Source organism: Macaca mulatta, chromosome 1 (genome assembly GCF_049350105.2).
Source record: "Macaca mulatta isolate MMU2019108-1 chromosome 1, T2T-MMU8v2.0, whole genome shotgun sequence".
NCBI lineage: Eukaryota > Metazoa > Chordata > Mammalia > Primates > Cercopithecidae > Macaca > Macaca mulatta.
Window position 1 is genome coordinate 54798097 of NC_133406.1, and position 21447 is coordinate 54819543.

A 21447-nucleotide genomic window follows, 5' to 3' on the forward strand; every position below is an offset into this window, starting at 1 on the left:
ACATACATATGTAAACATATGTACACACACAAACACAGAAAATACTCATAAGAATACTCTATTCGGTGTATTTTCTGAAATAATAGTGGCCCAAAATGCAAAGCTACTATGTCACAAGCCATATTTCTCAAAGGTCTTGGAAAGACTGAAAATTATAATACTTGAAATGACAACATATTCAGAGAAAGAGAATGAAAACCATGCCTGGCTCTACATTTGGCACTTATACAGTAACTCTTTTAATCCTCACAACAGTATCTAAGAAGTATGTATTAACTTCATTTTAACAAAAGAGGAAGTTGGAAGTCTGAGAGGCTGTTCCAGATCACATAGTAAGTGGCTAAGTCAGACTCAGAAAACAAGCCTGGCTAGAAAGTCTTCTACTTCCACTTCCACATCATGCCACACTTACTAAACTTTTTCTTCTATTAAATGTCAACTTAACCCAGTAAATGTCAACTCTTATTAAAAATCATACAAATTACCTAATCAGTTATAAAATATTTGTGTGTACACAGTACTAAAATGTAATGATTTATTTACTGGTTAGATTACCTATTGCACTATAATTTAATTTGGCAGAAATAGTATCCCCAGGTCCTAACATTGAGCTGATCATACAGTTAGCAGTTGTTCCATAAATATTTACTATTTTGAATGTTGAATGTACTTTCCTTGTGTATTTTCTGCCATAAATATTAGATAGTAGGTTAGCTAAGCCTTTCTGCCTAACATTTCTGGAACACCTCTCTCATTATTGGTATGCTGCAGGATGATAGAAGAATCTCTTAACAAGTCATAAAAATCTTTTAGTTCAACCACTTCTAAAGAATGCCCTTTTCAACAACTCTAACAGCTAGTAAGGTAAGTTCAGCATATGCTTGTATACTTGTATAATTTCACTGATGGGCAAGTAACTATTGTGTAAGACAAGTTAGTTTGTAAGTTCTAACACTTAAAAAATTATTATATTTCCCTCTGATGTTTCTACAAGGTGGGACCAAAAAGATTACCTAAAAATTTTCATATCAAAAAGAAAGAAGTGCACCAATTCTCCAATACAAACTACTTTTTTTGGAACTAAACTAAAGAAATTTCTCCCATGAAACAGAATCAAGAACATGTCAACTACAGTTTGGTAACTATAAAAACTGTTTCTACATGATGGCTTCTTAGAAATGCTGAAACTGGATACTGTGAAAGAAAACAACTTAGTAAAGGCAATTTGGAGAGATTAAGCTTCAGGTAAATAATCTTCCAGCATATACTAGTCTTATATACTAAACTCACAAAGATTAAGACTCCCTTGTTGCACAATAGTGCCTTGAAAGTATTTGAAGACAGCTGCTCTATCTTCCTTTCCTGGATAAAATATTTCAAGGACCATGTTTTTCACATGATATGATTTCAAGACTCTACATCACCAAAATTACCCATCTCTAAAATATATATTTGTCAATATCCATCTTAAATGTGGTATACAGAAATGAATGCAATTTTCCAGATCAATTCAAAATCAGACTATTATTTCCCTAATTCTGAAAAACAGACTTTTATTAATATAGTTTAAAACTACACTGGTTTTGTAAATCATATCATATTATTGGTTCACACTGTGTCCAAAAAGCCTCTGCCTTTATGATCGTCTGTAAAGTGAGTACTTTGGATGATAAACTATTTTATAGTTCTTAAAGACTTAATGACTAAAAGATCACTCCCTTAAGTTTACAACTATTTGTTTGTTTGTTTGTTTATTTATTTATTTATTTATATTTTTGAGACAGAATTTCATTCTTGTTGCCCAGGCTGGAGTGCAATAGTGTGATCTTGGCTCACCGCAACCTCTGCCTCCTGGGTTCAAGAGATTCTCCTGCCTCAGCCTCCTGAGTAGCTGGTATTACAGGCATCTGCCACCATGACCAGTTAATTTTGTATTTTTAGTAGAGTCAAGGTTTCTCCATGTTGGTCAGGCTAGTCTCGAACTCCTGACCTCAGGTGATCTGCCAGCTTCAGCCTCCCAAAGTGCTGGCATTACAGGCATGAGTCACTGCACGCAACCTAGTTTTGTATTTCTTAATTAATTTTAACATAATTTGTTATGACCTATTGTATAACATATAGATTTTTAAAATATGTTTATTTTCTAGTATATTAAATACCCTTGCCAGCTTTATGACATCTATCAATTTCATAAGCAATGAAGTGTATATTTTTATTTAAGTTGTTAACAAAGGTAATGAATTGAACACGGAGAGGGCCTCTACCTGTAATGACAAAATTCATTAGTGGGATTAATAGTCATAAATTTACCGAAGTATACTGCTATCTAGACCACAACTCTCCACCTTGGCCTAAGCATTAGGGAGGTATTTCATTAAATACTATAGTGAATTCCAAATATATTAAGTTTATTCTACTCCTTGAAAAATTATCTTTTTCCAAAATAAGAACGTCTCATCCTAAGCACTCACAAACCTATGCAACGTCAACTATGAATAAATGCACAGCTTATGCCCACTGGCACATTTGTCATCCAAAAAAGGAACAAAAAAAAAAACCCAACACACACAAAAAAACACATTGACACATCTCCAAGAACTGTGACATATACAGTACTCCTTCCAATTTATATGACTTTCTTTGCCTAAGCCAATACTCAAGGTTCACTAATGGTAGTTCAACAATCTCCCAAAATGAAACATTTAGGAATAAATCTAACAACATAAGTACAAGATCTATATGAGAAAACTACAAAACTCGATGAAAGAAATCAAAGAAAAACTAAACACGTGAAAAGATATCCCATGTTCATGGAAAGACTCAACTTCACAACATGATCTATACATTCAATGCAATCCCAATCAAAATCCCAGAAAGTCATTTTGTAGATATCAACAAACTGATTCTAAAGTTAATATGGAAAGGCAAAAGATCCAGAAGAGCCAACACAACATTGAAGGAGAAGAGTAAGGTTGGAGGGCTGACATTACTTGGCTTTAACACTTACTATAAAGTTACAGTAATCAAGACACTATAGTATTGGCAAAAATAAAAATAAAAAAAATAGATCAATAGAACAGAATACAGAGCCCAGAAACAGACCTACATAAATATGGTCAACTAATCTTTCACAAAGAAGCAAAAGCAATACAATACAGCAAGGATAGTCTTTTTAAGAAATGGTCCTAGTGCAAATGGATATCCAGACCAAAAAAAAAAAAAAAAGAATCTAGACACAGACTTTACATCCTTTGCAAAAGTAAACTCAAAATGGATCACAATAATGTAGATGACCTTAGGTTTTGCAATAACTTTGCACAATCCATGAAAGAAACAATAGATAAATTGGACTTAATTAAAATTAAAATTTTCCTCTGTCACAGAAATTGTCAAGATGATGAAAATTCACAGCTTGAAAGGAAATACTTGAAAAGAAATATCTGATAAGTGTTATCCAAAATATACAAAGAACTCTCAAAACTCAACAATAAGTAAACAACTTGATGAAAAAATGGGCCAGCTGGGCATGGTGGCTCATGCCTGTAATCCCAGCACTTTGGGAGGCCGAGGCAGGTGGATCACCTGAGGTCAGGAGTTTGAGACCACTCTGGGTAACCTGGTGAAACCCCGTCTCTATTAAAAATACAAAAAACTTAGTTGGGCGTGGTGGTGGGCACCTGTAATCCTAGCTACTCTGGAGGCTGAGGCAGGAGAATCACTTGAACCCAGGAGGTGGAGGTTGCAGTGAGCCAGGATTGCGCCATTACACTCCAGCCTGGGCGACAGAGCAAGACTCTGTCTCAAAAAAAAAAAAAAAAAAATTGGGCCAAAGAACTAACAGACACCACACCAAAGAAGATATATAGATGTAAATAAACATATAAAACGATGCTCCACATTATATGCCATCAGGAAAATGCAAATTAATGCTATGAGATACCACTACAAACCTATTACAATGGCCAAAATTTGGAACACAGAAAACACCAAATGCTGGCAAGAACATGAAGTGACAGACATTCTCATGGGAATGCAAAATGATACAGCTACTTTGGAAGACAATTTGACAGTTTCTTATAAACTAATTATACTCTTACCATCTGATCCAGACCTTGTTCTCCTAGGTATTTAACCAAAGGAACTGAAAACCTAAGTCTACAAAAAAGCCTACATATAGATGTTTATAGCAATTTTATTTATAACTGCCAAAACTTGGAAGCAACCAAGATATCTTTCAGTGGGTGAATGGATAAACTGTGGTATATCCAGACAATGGAATAAAGTCCTCCCTAGGTATCCGTGAGGGACTGGACTGGTTCCAGGATGGCCTGGAATACCAAAATCCATGGATGCTCCATTCCGTTATATAAGGTGGTATAGTATTTACATGCAAACTATGCACATCCTACCATAAACTTTAAATCATCTCTTGATTACTTAATACTAATATGATGGAAATGTGATGTAAATCACTGTTATACTATATTTTAAAGTGTATTTTTTTTATTGTTGTATTGTTATGTTTTGTTATTTCTTTTTTAATATCTCCGATCCACAGTTGGTTGAATCCACAGACATGGAATTCATAGATATGGAGGGCCAATTGTATCGTTTAGCACTATACTAAGTGGAAGAAGCCAACCTGAAAAGGCAACACAGTGTATGATTCCAACCATATGATATTCTGGAAAAGGTAAAACTATGGAGACAGTAAAAAGATCTTCAAGTAGTAGATGAGGTATCTAAAAAAAATGAACCATCCAACAAAGTACAAAGGTCAGTGGTTGCCAGGGGTTGGTGCGGGAGACAAATGGAGAAGCACAGGGAAATTTCGGGGCCGTGAAACTATTCTGTACGATACTATAATGATACATGTCATTACAGATTTGTCTAAAACAACAGAATATACAATACTGAGAGTGAACCCTAGTTTAAACTAGAGTCTTTGGATGATTATGATGTGTCAATGTAGGTTCTTCGATTGTAACAAATGTACCACTCTGGTGAAGAACTGCTGATAATGGGGGAGGCTGTGCATATGTGGAGGCAGAGGGTATATGGGAACTATCTATTCCTTCCTCTCAATTTTGCTGTGAACCTAAAACCACTCTTAAAAAGTCTTCTAGAAGAAAAAGAGTAATTCAGCTGTAGAAGGCTCCTCCAACATGATGTGATAATTAAAATTGTCATGGCTGCCTTAAGAAAAAGTAACTTGCTTACCCAGATGGAATTTTTCTTGATGCTTTAACCGAGCAAACCGTGATTTAAAATGTTCTTCACAATAGGTACACTTAAAAGGTTTATCTTGAGAATGTAGAATCATATGTTCCTCCAAGTGTGGTCTTCGAGTAAAAGATTTCTTACAAATCTAAATTAAAATGCAGACAAAATGTTAAGAGAACCTGAATTAAAAATTGTAATACTAAGCTTGTAATGAGAAAAAAAAAACAAAAAAACATGTAAATTCAATAAACAGACTTTTCTCCCAACAGTAAACTTACAAAAAGTAAAACTAAATTCTAATTGTGCAGAAAAAAAATGCTCTAGAGGAAGTAAGGAATGATTTTAAATTAGTACTAAAGGTAGCTGAATTTCAACTCTTTGCATTTCTAGTAGGGATATAGAATAATCATACTATCTTAATTCTAGTCAGAATTTCTAAATCCATGAAATATATTATTTTTTAGTCACTTATATGTCAGGAATAAAAGGTTCTTTTTTTTCAGTATTGCCATATATTTGAATAAAAATCTGAATAAGAAGCCACAGAAAAAGTATTTTAAAGTGTATCTCTTGAAGTGGTCAGTCTTTAAAAATTTGACATTCATCAGGTTTTTTAAAAGAGAGGTAGGCTGCTATAGTAAGAGCACCAACAATAATGACATAGCACATACTATATACACCAGGCACAATGCTAAGTAATTCATGGATTATTTCTCTTAATTCTCACAATAATCCTGTGAGACAGATGCAATTGGCATTATTATTAATGTTTTATAGCCAAGAATGATGAAACTTAGTAAGGGGAAGACACTATCTTATGCAGATTCAAACATTGTAATTAATAATTAACTTCAATTTCTAGAAGCTGAAATCAGAGAAATTGTGAGAATTTTGCTGTATATATAAATTGAATCTTGGATTAAAGAAGGCAAAAGTAACAGCTAGGGATGCCTTTAAAAAAGATTCACCTAGCCTGGGCACAGAGGTTCACACCTGTAATCCCGGGAAGCACTTCGGGAGGCCGAGACGGGTGGATCACTTGGGGTCAGGAGTTCAAGATCAGCCTGGCCAACATGGTGAAACCCCATCACTACTAAAAATATAAAAATTAGCTGGGCGTGGTGGTGTGCACCTGTAGTCCCAGCTACTCGGGAGGCTGAGGCACAAGAATCACTTGAACCCAGGAGGAGGAGGCTGCAGCGAGTCAAGATCACGCCACTGCACTCCAGTCTGGGTGACAAAGCAAGACCATCTCAAAAAAAAAAAAAAAAAAAGAAAAGATTAATGTAAATACTGAAAAAATACTTAAGAGGTACTGTAGAATAAAGATGTCCATAAGTACAATGGTACTCCTCCTATTGAAAAATGGAATCTAATTCCCTTCTCTTTAAATCTACCCAGGTTGGAGTGATTTTTTTGGCCAACAAAATGTAGTAGAAGTGATTTTCAGAGACTTCTGAGGCTATGCCATAAAGTCTAATAGTTTTTATCTAGGTTTCTTGGAACACTTACTCACTCTTGGAACTTAGCTGCTATGATAGAAAGAAGCTCAAGAAGCCTCAAGAAAAGACCAAAGTAGAGAAGAACTAAGGTTCCTGGTAAACAGTCCTTGCTGAGATTCTAGCCAGGAACAAACACCAAGTTACCTGTCCCATGGGTGGGCCACTTTGTTTTGTTTGACAGTCTGGCTGTGTCACCCAGGCTGGAGTGCAGTGGCGTGATCTCGGCTCACTGCAACCTCCGCCTCCCGAGTTCAAGTGATTCTCTTGCCTCAGTCTCCCAAGCAAATGTGCCACCATGCCCAGCTAATTTTTTTTTTTTTTTTTTTTTTTTTTTAGTACAGATGGGGTTTTGCCATGTTGGCCAGATTGGTCTCGAACTCCTGACCTTAGGTGATCTACTAGCCTGGGCCTCCCAAAGTGCTGGGATTACAGGCGTTAGCCACCATATCTGGCCTTGAGTGAGCCACTTTGGAAGTATCCCCAGACCAGACCAGACCATGCACTAGCTGAAAACTGTTGAGTGACTTCAGTTGACAACAAGTGGAACAGAAGAATTAACCTAGCAAATCCCTGCCCCAAATGTGGATTCCTAACACACAAAAGGGTGAGACATATCAAAATACTTATTTAAGGCCACTAAGTTTTGAGATAGTTTATTATGTCAACAACACATACCCAGAAATGAGGGAGAAAGTCTAACATTTTATATTCTGTGCAACAGTAATGTCACAGTTTACATATATAACCATAAATACATGGTATGGTGATTACAATGAAAATAAAAACTAGGATTTCTACTTCTTAGGTCCATCATCTAAAAACTAACCTATACCAGGCTTAATTTACAAAATATATTAGAATAATTTTATATAAAAGGAAAATTCTAAAAGTGAAATAAGCTAAGTCACATTACTTTAAAACCTAATTACTTTATTTCCCCAAAAGACATTTCATTTACTTTGGTTTTCTAATTTGTTTTAATTAAAAACTCTTACATCACATTTCCAACTTTCACTCTTAGTCTTCTTAATGGAAATAAATTCTTGTGCATTTTCTGGATGAAATCTATCAGAGGAAAAGAAAAGGGTTATTAGGAAAAGGTTATATTAGTTAAAGCAATAGTCCATGTGAATATGTTGACAGTAATTACCAGGATCAAGTACTGATTCCTTTCATAATGAGACAAGTAGGCACAGGTGAGCTCTTTAAGGAGGTATCATTATCATTTTAATAAATGTATATGTATACCTAAGTTTATGCAGAAATAATCAAATAAAAGTATAATCATCTTTTAAATACATTCAGGAACCTAGTTCTTTATACATAAACTGCAATGTAATATGTCTGATTTTTTTTTAGTCCAGATTTCAGTAAATTTAATTTTTAGAGTTAAATATATAATATTCTATTAAATATTCTTTATCTCACAAACTGTTACACATTAAACACAATGTTGAGTATAAGAATAAATTTCTTGGCCGGGCATGGTGGCTCACACCTGTAATTCCAGCACTTTGGGAGGTCAAAGCGGGCAGATCACTTGAGCCTAGGAGTTTGAGACCACTCTGGGCAATAAAGTGAAACTCAGTCTCTACAAAAAATATAAAAATTAGCTGGGCATGGTGCGTGCCTGTAGTTCCAGCTACTCAGGAGGCTGAAATGGGAGGACTGATTGAACCCAGGAGGTAGAGGTTGCAATGAGCTGCGATTGTACCACTGCATTCCAGCCTGGGCGACAAGTGAAACCCTACCTCAAAAAAAAAAAAAAAGAGAAAGAAATTTATGAGTATAAAAACCACATATTCTGAAGACATACTTGCCAAAACCCAAGAAAGAAAACAGGATAATCAAAATGCTGTATCTCAATGAATGTCCGATGGAAGAATTGGAGATAAGCACTTTATAGATGTTTTTAGCTTTCTACATATTTAAATTAAAAGGCACAATAAAGTATATTATGGAAGCAAGATAATACTTGCCTCTTAACATGCTTGGCTAAAGTCTTCTTGCTTGCATGAAGTTTATTACAATAAGGGCACTTGTGCTCCTTCTTATGAAATTCTGTTTCATTACTGTGCTTCTTTCTGTGAACAGTTAGGTTAGACTTTGTCGAATAGCGTTGGTGACAAATATCACACTCAAAGGGCTTCTCACCTGTGTGAACACGGGTGTGGCTCTCATATTTTCCTATAAAAAAAGAAAAATTAAAATTAAATTTAGTACATTTGCTATACTGTGATTGGAATTTGACAGTGGAATAAAATCTCATGGTTTAGCAAACTTAATGTACGCACCTAAATCCACACACAAAACTAGAAAAAAGTTTACCTAAATCTCTACCTCTGATAAACCTAATGACTTACTATTTTGAGCTTACTGTTCAAAGTATACTTTTCCTCAAAAACTTGAGTCATTAAAAAAAAGTTATTCATGATCACACACTTTAAAAATTAAGAGGTTTGATACATTTTCTGAAAACTGTTGGCAAATTCTCTGAACTTTACATTTTTAAATGTATTTTAAAATTTAAAATTAACTTTTAGCAAAAGATCAATTCATCATTTAAGATTTATTATGTTCATATTTTCAGTATCTCTGTGGGTCCACACACCTGGATATGGATACTGGCTCTCTAAATAGAGGGTTATGTGACCTTGGACAAGTAACCTCTATATGCCTCAAATCTTCCTCATCTGAAAAACTGAGATAATAACAGAATTTACCTAATAGAACTGCTGTAATAATAAACAAATTCATACACATAACACACTTACAACAGTATCAAACACGTAAGTTATCAATTACTGTTGTCTATTATTATTACTGGGTAATCTGTGTACTGTGAATGTGCACATCTGGTCATTTGAATTAGAAATTTCGAAATATATTTCCAAGCAAAAGGCAATAAACATAGGAAAAAAAAATCAACATGAAAGGTAATTCTTAATTAAAAACTTAGCTTTGCTCTCTCCTGAAAAATAAATGTATAAATAAATTTTTCTTCAGATGAAAACTAATGTGAAAGTATAGCATTTCGGTCATGTACTTTAAAAAGGATATATCCTATGTATAACATGAAAATTATGAAAAATCCAAAATATTCCAAGGCCACTGAGGAAAAGGTATAATCATAATTATGTGCCTACCTAATAAAATAAAATAAATTCACTAATTTTGTAAATATATCTATATACAACTGATTTTATTAAGCAAGCAATATTATATTATCTAAAAATTAGTTATATTGCACTTATCACAATAAAAAAAACTGAGGAAAGGAAACCAAGGTATTTTCCTTAAGGTAAGGGGAAGGGTGTTAATCACAAGCAAAGAAAACAGAAGTATAATGAAAAATTAGGTATTTAGATGTAGAGCACAGTAATGGTATATGCATACCTGATATGCATATAGTCAGAAAACTCAGTCAATATTTAGGCATCTCCTAAATTAGCTACGTGATTTAAATCAAGCTAATAATTTAACCTCTCTTGAGTTAGTAACACTTCATGGGGTTGTGAGAAGTAAATACGTTAACAAATACACACAGCACTTAAAACATCCTGGCAGAGCCAGGCATGGTGGCTTATGCCTGTAATCTCAGCACTTGGGGAAGTCAAGGTGGGCGAACACTTGAGGTCATAAATTTGAGACCAGCCTGGCCAGCCTGGCAAAACCCCAAGTCAAAAAAAAAAAATTCCCAGCACACGGTAAACACTAATAAATATTAACTGTTATCATTATTATCATACAGGTTACTAGTCATAATATGGACATGTAGGTATACCTCAAATATAAATATGGATGCATCCGATTTATGAATGAATATCTGTTATAACAAATCAAACAGGGGTTTCAGCTCTGATAACGTTGTATACACTTGGCTCTTTTCCCTTGCCACTGCTAAAATTGCTTAGTATCTCTGTTCCCTCTCTGCTACTGCTAGAGTATACCCAACCATTTACACATGCATATACACATCCTACCACCACCACCTCCCCTGCTGTGTTCAAGGAATCAGATCAAATACTGAGAAAAGACAGAGGTCACTTTATGGATTTTTTTTTAAGTATTCCTTTATTGTGAAGGTTTTCATATTTCAGTTTTAACTCACCTTTTAAATTATGTAAATAATCATACTGATATTTAAAAAACTATAAACAAAAGTATACAGTCTGATTTTTTAATAACTAAACTTGGTGATTTTTGGAACAGGTCCATTTTTAACTGGGGATTGACTGCGCAGGTTTAGCACTGATTCTCAAAATTGAGAGACAACTTATCAACCTCCTACTGCTTAAATCTTCTCATTTTTATTTCTTTTTTTTTTTTTTTTGGAGACAGAGTTTTGCTCTTGTTGTCCAGGCTGGAGTGCACTGACGCGATCTCAGCTCACTGCAACCTCCGCCTCCTGGCTTCAAGCGATTCTCCTGTCTCAGCCTCCTGAGCAGCAGGGATTAGAGGCACATGCCATCACACCCAGCTGATTTTTTGTATTTTTAGTAGAGATGGGGTTTCATCATATTGGTCAGACTGGTCTCGAACTCCTGACATCAGGTGATCCGCCCACTTCGGCCTCCCAAAGTGCTGGGATTACAGGCATGAGCCACTGCACCCGGCCCTCATTTTTATGTCTTACCAAAGTAGCAGCATAATAAAAATCTTAAAGTATGAAAAATTTTTCAACAAATCATTTACTTGCTATGAAAATGCCTTTGCTGAAAAGATGTTAAATTAACAATTAGCAGCATTTTCCCTCTATTGAAAATCGAGAATTTCTTCTACGCATGCAAATAAAAATTAAGTTACTTATAGCTAAATACGAAGTCATTGAAATGGCAGTGGAATTAAAAATTAAAACCACTTTGACTATTAAGTTTCCATTTCCCTACATACCAGGAGAGATAAAGGTTTAAGCAAGGAAAAAAAAAAAAGAAGAAGAAGAAAGTTTGTGAATATAAACTGAAATAGCCAAAATTAGATAAACCTCATGATTTTTTTAAAAACCATTTTAAATAAATTGAGCAAAATCAAGCAGACCAATGATAATACAGAAATTTGAATAAGTAAAATAATCTTTTAGTTATTAATTCAAATTTTATGCACATAGGCTTTGCATGGCCTGTTATTGCCATGGATTTGAATTTCTGAACAAGAACAGGCGAGAGAACTTTTGAGGGAATGCTGGACCCAAAAGAGCTAGGTAGATCTCTAGAGACTAATGGGAAAATATATGCTAATCTTTGATTTTCATGTTTAAATCATTTGGTAGGTTTTTTTTTTTTTTTTGCCAGTGGGGAGGGCACCCCTTAGCACAAACAGTAAACATCTACAACTGTTTCTCTACGTTTACGGAGTGGGGCATTCAATAATAATGTATAAATCAAAATGTTCACTTCAAACTTATCAAAGTTTCAATTTAAAAAACAGTATTCCTTCATAGAATATTAAACTACACCCAAGCATTCCTGATCGTGAACAGAAAATACATAACATTTTATAACATAAGAAATTTTGTCCACAGCATTTTTCTGAACTGAATCCCAATATGAATCATGTCTCAAATCAGGAGTCATAAATTAAAGATATTTTCACATGAACAAATTTGACCTTATACAGAATTTATTCCCACATGGGTCATATTACCAATGTTAGATTTTGTATGCAGTTTTTACAAAGAGAAATATCACCAGATGAGTTTATTATATATCTGATATTGCTACATCTTAAAATGTACCTTGAAATAGTCATATGAGTTACTCTAAAGAATATGTAATTAAAATACTTAGCCTTAGAGAGTTGTGCCATTGTTATAACCCTTTTCTATTAAGAACTAAGCGGAATATCTGCAGGATGCACTAGTCACATTTTTTTTTTTAAAGGTATAAAACATGTTCTACCTCTAGAAGAGATTGTGAATTTAATCTAAGGAAAGATTTTAGTTCTCTGTGGAAACAATAAAAAAGATGAATTATCCAAATTTTCTCTCTCACCCCATCTGTCATCTCCCTGCTTTTGCCTGTTTATCCATTACATTTTTGGTGTAAGGGGAAAGATCAAAGGATTCTTATTTGCATGATAATTTGCTGAGAAGACAGCCGGTAACCTACGGAAAAATATAACTGGCAGAAAGGATAAAAGATGTAAAGTAATGGAATCAAATTAGTAGATTACATATTGTGGAACTAATGGTTCCAGCAGAAGGTCTCAAAGCTTATGCATCTCTCATAAACCAACCCCAAAAAAGCCAAGTTAGAAGCTTAAAGAATGCTAATTGGCTGTAAGCCCAAAGTCAAGTCAGATACCAACTTTTCAACTTAGTTCAAATAAACAGCTGCTTACTAAAAATTTACTTGAAATGACCTGAGATGTTACAAAGAATACTAGCCAAGAGTAAGATACGTAACTCCCAGGCTCACAATCTAAGACAGATAAATAACCCAAAATTGGGGTGGCATTTAAAAATTCTACAAAAGGAATGTGGATGGTATGAGAATAATGACGGTGGCACTCGAACTCCTGTGTTATTTTTTAAATAAACTGTACTTCTAATAATAAAGATGGTAAGAGAGGACACTTAAGACACATGGATCTTCTGCTAAATACTCTTTTCATTCTACCCATCACTGGTCCACTTAGTTTACATTCAATGTATTATAACTCTCTGCTTTACTCTCATTCTATACCCCACTCCCAATGCCACTCATCTTCCAAGTCTAAGCTATATTATCATTCTGGTCCTTTGTTATATGCTCCTTCTTATCTCCCTGGCTCTTTTTTCATCCCTTTTTCCAATTTTCTTCTCCACACTGAAGCCACCATGATCTTTCTAAAATTCTTATACGCCATGGTTTCCTTTCTAAAATTCTTTTCAACGGTCCCTATCACCTACTGGATAAAGTCCAGTCTAGTTAAGTTATGTTGTCCAAAGTATATGCCTTTGTAGAGTATACAAGACATACAAAATCTGACCACCACTTTCTTGCCCACCTTCATCTCCTGTTATTTTCACTATGAAAATAACACCTGACCACCTTGAAACCACTCACACTTGAGCAATACAACATACCTCAATGCCTTTACACATGCTGGTCCTTCTGTCTTGTAAACTGTTACCTATTCTTTGAGTCTTAGCTCAAATACTATCTGCTCTGAGACACTTCTCCTGATTTCCTTAGTCTTCTGTAATTATCCTGATAAAATTATCTTTATTGTAACATGATTGTGTTTTTTTCATGTACCCATTAAACTCTAAGATTCTTGATGACAGAGAGTATATCATTTCATATTTGTTTAATAATGTTTGGCAGCTTAGAGATAATAAATATGTTAGAACACCTATATTTTGTGCAATATTTTAAGTGATTCCCAAGAATTACCCCATTTAATCCTCATAATAACCTTTTCCTACCTCATGAGAAGGTACTATTAGCATCACATTAGCATCATCTCACTTTACTTATGAGGAAACAAAAACACAGACAGGTTAAGTATCTCACCCAAGAACACGATTCCAAAACACCCAAGCAGTCTCATATCACTGTAACTCATGCTTTTTAACTAGCAATGTATGAATAAGATATAGATAGATATAGATATACTAAGGTAATAGAAATGAGAAACTACTGGTGAAAAGCAAGCAGCAGGGCTAAACAAAAGAGAGGAATGGGTAAAAGAGTGGCATAATGTCAAATACATTCAGAAAGATCAGTCGGAAATAAACCTACAATGTGACCTATTGACTCCCACAATTATCTGGGCTGAACTTGGAAAAAAAGGAAGGGGAAAGGGAAAGGGACAGAAGGGAGGGAGGGAGGGAGGGAGGAAGGGAGGGAGGGAGGAGCGAAATGTCCTCCTCTTAGTAAATTAGCACCTCAATCTTGAGCAGTGTTTTCCCAAATTGTGCAGAAAACTGTAGTTTCCTAGGATGCTCAAAGAAGTACCTCCAAAATATCTTGTGGTAAAACGATTTAAGGAAATACTGGGTTAAGCAAAATCAACAGGTTTCTTTACTAGAGAATCGGGCAGTTAATAGATTGTGAATTATATAGTTCCCAATCTTACTTGAACACAGAACCCTTCTTTTATACAGCATGTCACAGGACTAGTGAATGGGACGGTTTGAGATATTTGTGTTCCACCTACAATACCATTTGCGAACTCATCCCTATTCACTCATCTCCAAGTCAAATTAAGACAATTAAGGCAGAATACAGGAAGCGTGCACTAAGAGTACAAAGTCTAAGAAGTCTATTGGAAAGATGAAATGTTCTCAGATACTTCAACCCAAAAAGCTGTTCTCACCTCTATACACATCTTCACAGTATTTGTTTACAGCTCTACAACAGCATTTTATCCAGTCTAACTTTAACAATTTACTTGTATACATATGCTCTTGGAATTGTTATTGAAGAAGTTTTTTTATTCGTTTGCACACAGGCTCAGTTAAAATATTAATAATTATTAAATTAGATTATCCAAAGTGTTATGATTTGGAGAGAAAATTATCCCAAAAAACATTATAAAAAGCAAAAAGTAGATACCACTGTTATCTCAGCATATAATGCAACATATTTTTACAGCAAATGATCACCAATTTCTTATAAAACCAATTTCCACCTATATCAGTAACATAAGTAAGGTAACACTGTAAGACATATGGGGATATATTAAACCGGGTAAGTAATTTTACCAGGTCAGATTGCACTAATGTTTTTATCATTATATGTGGTAGAATATATTTCACGATTTCATAACTTCAATTTACCTGGAAGCTTAATTGTTGCAACTGAAAAGTTCATATTAGAACAGTTCACATAAGACACTTCCAAGAATTACCTTACCTAGCAAATATTAGACAACTTGAAATTAAATATATACTGACATAAAACTTAAAATGATAGACTACATTTACAAATTCTTTTCCAATAGAAGAAAAATTGATTTATTCATTATTATAACAACCAAAGCTTCTTGGCCTTTTGGCTAAGGTCACATGTATAATATAACCAGAGTGCTACTAACTAGGATACTTCCCAAAGTCTTTATCTACAGTATTAAATTACATTCATTTCAATTTTATCCTTCACCATAGTTTAATCTAAAACATCCCCTTTCTATTAAATAGTGCTAGATACTGGAAAAGTGACATTTATAACTCATATATTACCATGCAAGGGGAAAAGAATATACAAATTACTAAATGTAATATAATCTACTTTTCTTTAATGACTTAAAAATAGTACCTATCACTGGAATTAAACTGGCATATAAATCAAAGCTCTACATGATAATTATTGACACTCTGGAGTCTTTCATATCAAATGACATGATCTAATGATGTGTCACTGGGACATGAAGAAAAGTAAAGGCTAATATAAATACTTAAATTAATTCCTGAATCACAACAAATTTAAAGTAACAGGATAAACACTATTGAAAACCAAAGTATTCTCCCTACATAAGCAGTCTTTTTATAAGCGATCTTTTTGATTAGAGATAGAAAACAAGTTTTCTTTTCTTACCTATCCGGTCAAATGTTTTATCACATTTAGGACACTGCAATATTTTTTTGTTGCTGTTCTGAATGACCACTGGAGTTAACCCCTCATGAATATTCCCTACAGAATCACCAGCCTCAGGTTCTTCTTCTGCATCATTATGATCCTTTTCACTTTGTTCTTCAATGTCAGAGTATTCATCTGACATCTCCTCCTCTAACTCATCTTCTTCAGCATTATATTCACTTCCAGGATCCTCAGAATCATTTCTATCTGACTTTTCCTTATCAAAATTTTCTTGATTCAAATTGTCTGACCCATCGCCACTTTCCTGTTCATCATCGCTGGTGTCATCAAACTTAACAGGGCACTTTCGATTCCTTTTTGATCTTCTTGTGGAGAAACTTCTCTCCAGCATTTTTAACCCATGTTTTTTCCCTAATAAAAGAGACCTATGGGTTTTAGCCAGATGATTCTCTAAAGACTTTTTATAACAAAAATGTCTACTACAGAATTTGCACTGATGATTATTTGATAGTCTTCCAGTTAATTCATTTAGTGTTTCTTCTGGTGATGACTTTTCAGCTAGCTCTGAATGAAAAGAGGCAACATTTTCGTTATTTAACAACTTCACTGCATCGATAATGTCCAAAAATTTTGCAGCCTCTAAAACAAGAGGTATTTCATATTTGTACACAAAAAATTCTGATGTGTAAAGAAATTCAAGCAAATGCTGAAAAACTGAATGTGTTACGTGATCCAGGGTGACAACATCAGTGCTTGGATTTTTGCTCAAACACGCATGAAAATAACTACTGCCAACAGCAACGACTACTTTATGTGCACTAAATTCTTTTCCTTCCACTATGATAAGCAAATCACAAAAAGATGGTTGCTTCTGCCTATCATCATTTAAATATTTTAGCAAATTCTTATTATACTGCAAAGAACTCAAAAGCTTTCTCTGATCTGGAGAGGGAGGAAGTTCCTGATAACAGTGAAGAGCTTCAGGAGTTGGTCTTTCTGCAGAATGAGTATAGGTCACTTGGTCACACTCCACTGCAACATTTCCTTCTGAAGAATCTTTATGATAGCCTAGATGGATCTTCTCAAGATTTGAAGTAACCTTTCTCCTCTTCTTCATTGCAGTGCAGCAATTTCAGAACAAGAAACTTCATAAGTGTCTTAAGTGATTTATAAAGGAAAACTAGATTGTCTTGGATAACAGCTTCTGAAGGGGCGTGCCCAAGGGTTTCATGGTCTGCAAAAGAGTGAGAACCACGTAAAATAACTCCATGGCAAAGCAATGCTAGATCAGCCAACGGCAATCATCAACGAATTCCTTCTAATTATAACTAAATGATGATAAAATCACAGCTTACACTCATTCGTGGCAAAGATTTTGGGGCGGAGAACAAGGAGGGCCGGGTTTAGAAAAGGCAGCCAACAAAAGAATAATTTTAAAGGAACCCAGGCACACCTTCCAGGCCTGATTCACGAACAGAGTGAAAATACCCTGGCAGAAATGGGAGAGATCTTCCAAGATCGTTTACTGTGCGGGTTGAGGAGGCTGTAGTCGTGGTTTAGGGGTGCTGGGATGGTGACAATAAGGCCGTGGCGGCCGCGAGATCCGAGTCTCTCCATTAACATGCTTTCCTCGGGCGGGCAAGGCACAGCTCTTCAGGAATAGAGAGCGTCCCTCGGCCAAAACCACCCGGTGAGAGACGGCCCCAGGAGGGGCGCAGAGAAGAAGTGGGGTCAACCAGAGAGACGACTAAAGGAAGCAGAAGAGCTTTCCCAGGCCCTGGCGAGGCGGAGAATGCGCTTGTAGTCGGCGATCCCGCTACCCTTCCCACCCAGTTTCCCTGGGAAAACGCCCCACAGATCCATTACCGGGAACCCAAGGCTCCCCCGCTGGCTCCCAGCAGCTGAGCTCCACTCTGGGCGCGCTCGCTCCTGCGCCTACCCACTTCCGGGTTCAGCCCCCCACCTCACCACCCCCTCCCCTCCCCTCCGCTCCTTCCCCTCCCAGAGCTCCGCCGCCTCAGCAGCCACCGAACACGTCAACTGCTCGCGCAGCCTCCAAGCCCTCCTGAGAGACCGGCGCGCGGCCCTGCGCGAACGAGTGCGCATGTGCGCGCACCGCGCTTTACGCATGCTCTGTAAGTTCCCCGTGCTCCCTTGGAGACCTTAGCTGCACCCCGAATCCGTTACTCCGGGTTTTCGCAGTGGCTCGGTGGCCTACTCCGAAAGAAAGCGTGAGGCTTTGCTGAGGGAGGGCGATGGGAGAGGGGAGGATTGGCGCAGAGTTTAGAAGTAGTTTGCGGAGGTGCCGTAGCACGGAAGGATTTCATCCTCACTGGTGTATTTAATAGTTTGTAATCGACCAAACAGCAACTGCCGGAAGCCAGTCCCAGCTGACCTACTGGGGTGTACGAAAGAACCCAGCGATGCTGATCTCGTTTCGTTATTTTTCTGATTTAAACGGCTAAATCTAAACGCGATTACTAAGAGAAAAAAATTTATACTTATCATTGTACACAGAAAAAAAAAAAATAGAAAACGTATATATAAGCGTAAAGCTGATAGGACAGGAAAGGAAGCCGAAACAAAAAGAAAAGAAAAATCCACAAGGACAACTTTTGGAACTAGTGCCTGAGATTTTGGATTTCTGAGAGTCCCAGGAGGTGCTGATATCATGGTCTGAGGACCGTATTATGAAGACCAAGGGCCTAGAGCGTGTGATTTTACAAGCATAAGGAATGTAAGATGAAGGCTGAGACAAAATAGGATGGCTGGCCTAATTTTTTTCCCCTACCCATCCATATTTTCGTCCCTCCCATACACATATAGCCTGACATCTAGAAGGGCCTCACTCGATGGAAGAACTGCAGAGGTGGACTCCCCACCGGCAGACAGGAGGAAGCTTTGAAGAAACTTGCCCGTCTCCGGTTTTCTTGGGAATTGAAAAAATAAAATTTTTAAGCCTTTCATGAAAATTCCTAGCAAAAACTCACATTCACATGGATTTGCACAAAGATTCATATCACCTGTGAGACTCATTACGCAAAAACTAGCCACACTGAAAAGAGAGTAAAATGTAAAACCAAGATAGAGAAAGAATGGTAGTCTGCAGATATGGCAATTATCAGAAAGTATATTTAAAGAAATAAAGGAAAATGAAAAAATTATCAAAAATAACTAAGCAGATTAAAAGAATAATTTAGAAGTGAAAGCTGTCATCATCTTAGTACTTAGAACATTGATGGAAATGTGTAAGTTTTTTATTAAAACAGAAGGGCTGATCCAAGATAGAACAGTATAAATGCAAAGAAGTAGAAAAAAATTATGATAAGAGCAAATAATGAAATAGTGAAATATACAATAAAGAGAACCAATAGAACAGAAATTTGGGTATTGGGATATGTAAAAGGTTTAGAAACTTTTGGAAAGATTTGGTATTGCCAGTTTTACCCCACTCTTCAAAAAATTTAAAATGGGTGGCAGGGGCAGGTCACATTTCATTTTATGAGACAAGCATAATGATTATACCCAAACTTGAAAATACATTGCAGGAAATGAACATTACAGGTCAAACTCATAAATTAGGTTCAAAAATCGTAGACCTACAAATGATGTGTTTGTGGTGTGTGTGTATGTGTGTGTGTGAGAGAGAGAGATACAACTGAACTAAACTGGATTTAATAAAGGAATGGAAGATTTACTTAGCACTTAAAAATAAACGTGTAATTCTTCATATTAACAGAATAAAAGGTGAAAAAGCATTGATCATCTCAATAGATGCAGAAAAGTATTTGATAAATTTAACACATAATTTTTTTTAAATCTCAAGGAAGAGAAAATGTCAATATAAATAGAAGCTACTGAAAAATTTTTAAATGGAGCAAATATCACACAATGAAACATTGAAAACTTCCATGGAATTTGAGAATAAGCCAAGTATGCCTTCTATCATTACTTGAGTTTTTTTTTTCTTTTTTGAGACAGAGTCTCGCTCTGTCACCCAGGCTGGAGTGTAATGGTGCTATCTTGGCTCACTGCAACCTCTGCCTCCCAGGTTTAAGCAATTCTCCTGCTTCAGCCTCCTGAGTAGCTGTGACTACAGGTGCATGCCACCACACCAGGCTAATTTTTGTATTTTTAGTAGAGATGGGATTTCACTGTTTTGGCCAGGCAAGTCTCGAACTCCTGACCTCAGGTGATCCACCCACCTCGGCCTCCCAAAGAGCTGGGATTACAGGTGTGAGCCACGGTGCCTGGCCTACTTGATATTTTAATAGAGGCCTTACCTAGAGAAATAAGCATAAGTAAGAAATATAATGTATGTTTTGGAAAGGAAGATTAAAATTATCATTATTTGCTTTAAGTATGTTGGTGACATATTTAGATATTTAGAAAAATTGTTTTAAATCCCATGGATTATTTTTGACTTTTTAATTTCAATAGGTTTGGGGGAACAGGTGGTGTTTGGTTACATGAAAGAGTTCTTTAGTGGTGATTTCTGAGATTTTGGTGCACCCATCATTCAAGCAGTGTACACTATACCCAATGTGTAGCCGTTTATCCATCACCACCCTCCCACCCTTTCCCTGAATTCCCAGAATCCATTGTATTATTCTTATGCCTTTGCATCCTCATTGTTTAGCTCCCACTTATGAGTGAGAACATACACTCGATTTTCCATTCCTGAGTTACTTCAGTTAGAATAATAGTCTCCAATCCAGCTTGCTGCAAATGTCATTATTTCGTCCCTTTTTATGGCTGAGTAGTAGTCCATAATATATATGTATACCACAATTTCTTTATCCACTCGTTGATTGATGGGCATTCAGGCTGGTTCCATATTTTTGCAGTTGCGAATTGTGCTGCTACAAGCCTGCGTATGCAAATGTATTTTTCATATAATGACTTCTTTTCCTCTGGGTAGATACTCAGGAGTGGGATTGCTGGATTAACTGGTAGTTCTTTAGAGAATCTCCACACTGTTTTCCACAGTGGTTGTACTAGTTTACATTCCCACCAGTAGTGTAAAAGTGTTCCCTTTTCACCATGTCCCCGCCAACATCTATTTTTTATTTTTTGATTATAGCCATTCTTGCAGGATTAAGGTGGTATCACATTGTGGTTTTGATTTGTATTTCCCTGATCATTAGTGATGTTGAGCTTTTTTTTCATATGTTTGTTGGCCATTTGTATATCTTCTT

The 21447-nt window shown here is 36.0% G+C and overlaps 1 protein-coding gene across 1 annotated transcript in view; it reads right to left on the bottom strand.

Annotated features, from left to right (window-relative positions):
• The window catches only part of ZBTB41 (zinc finger and BTB domain containing 41), a 48584-nt gene extending 30398 nt beyond the window's left edge, over nucleotides 1–18186 (bottom strand). Inside the window, exons 1-5 of the mRNA XM_028851730.2 lie at nucleotides 18116–18186; nucleotides 16247–17483; nucleotides 8705–8912; nucleotides 7721–7790; nucleotides 5221–5368 (exon numbers count right to left, since the gene is read on the bottom strand). Coding sequence (XP_028707563.1) covers nucleotides 5221–5368; nucleotides 7721–7790; nucleotides 8705–8912; nucleotides 16247–17366 — 1546 coding nt within the window. The 5' untranslated portion in view covers nucleotides 17367–17483; nucleotides 18116–18186. The remainder of the gene's footprint in view (nucleotides 1–5220; nucleotides 5369–7720; nucleotides 7791–8704; nucleotides 8913–16246; nucleotides 17484–18115) is intronic.
• Nucleotides 18187–21447: the final 3261 nt, after the last annotated feature.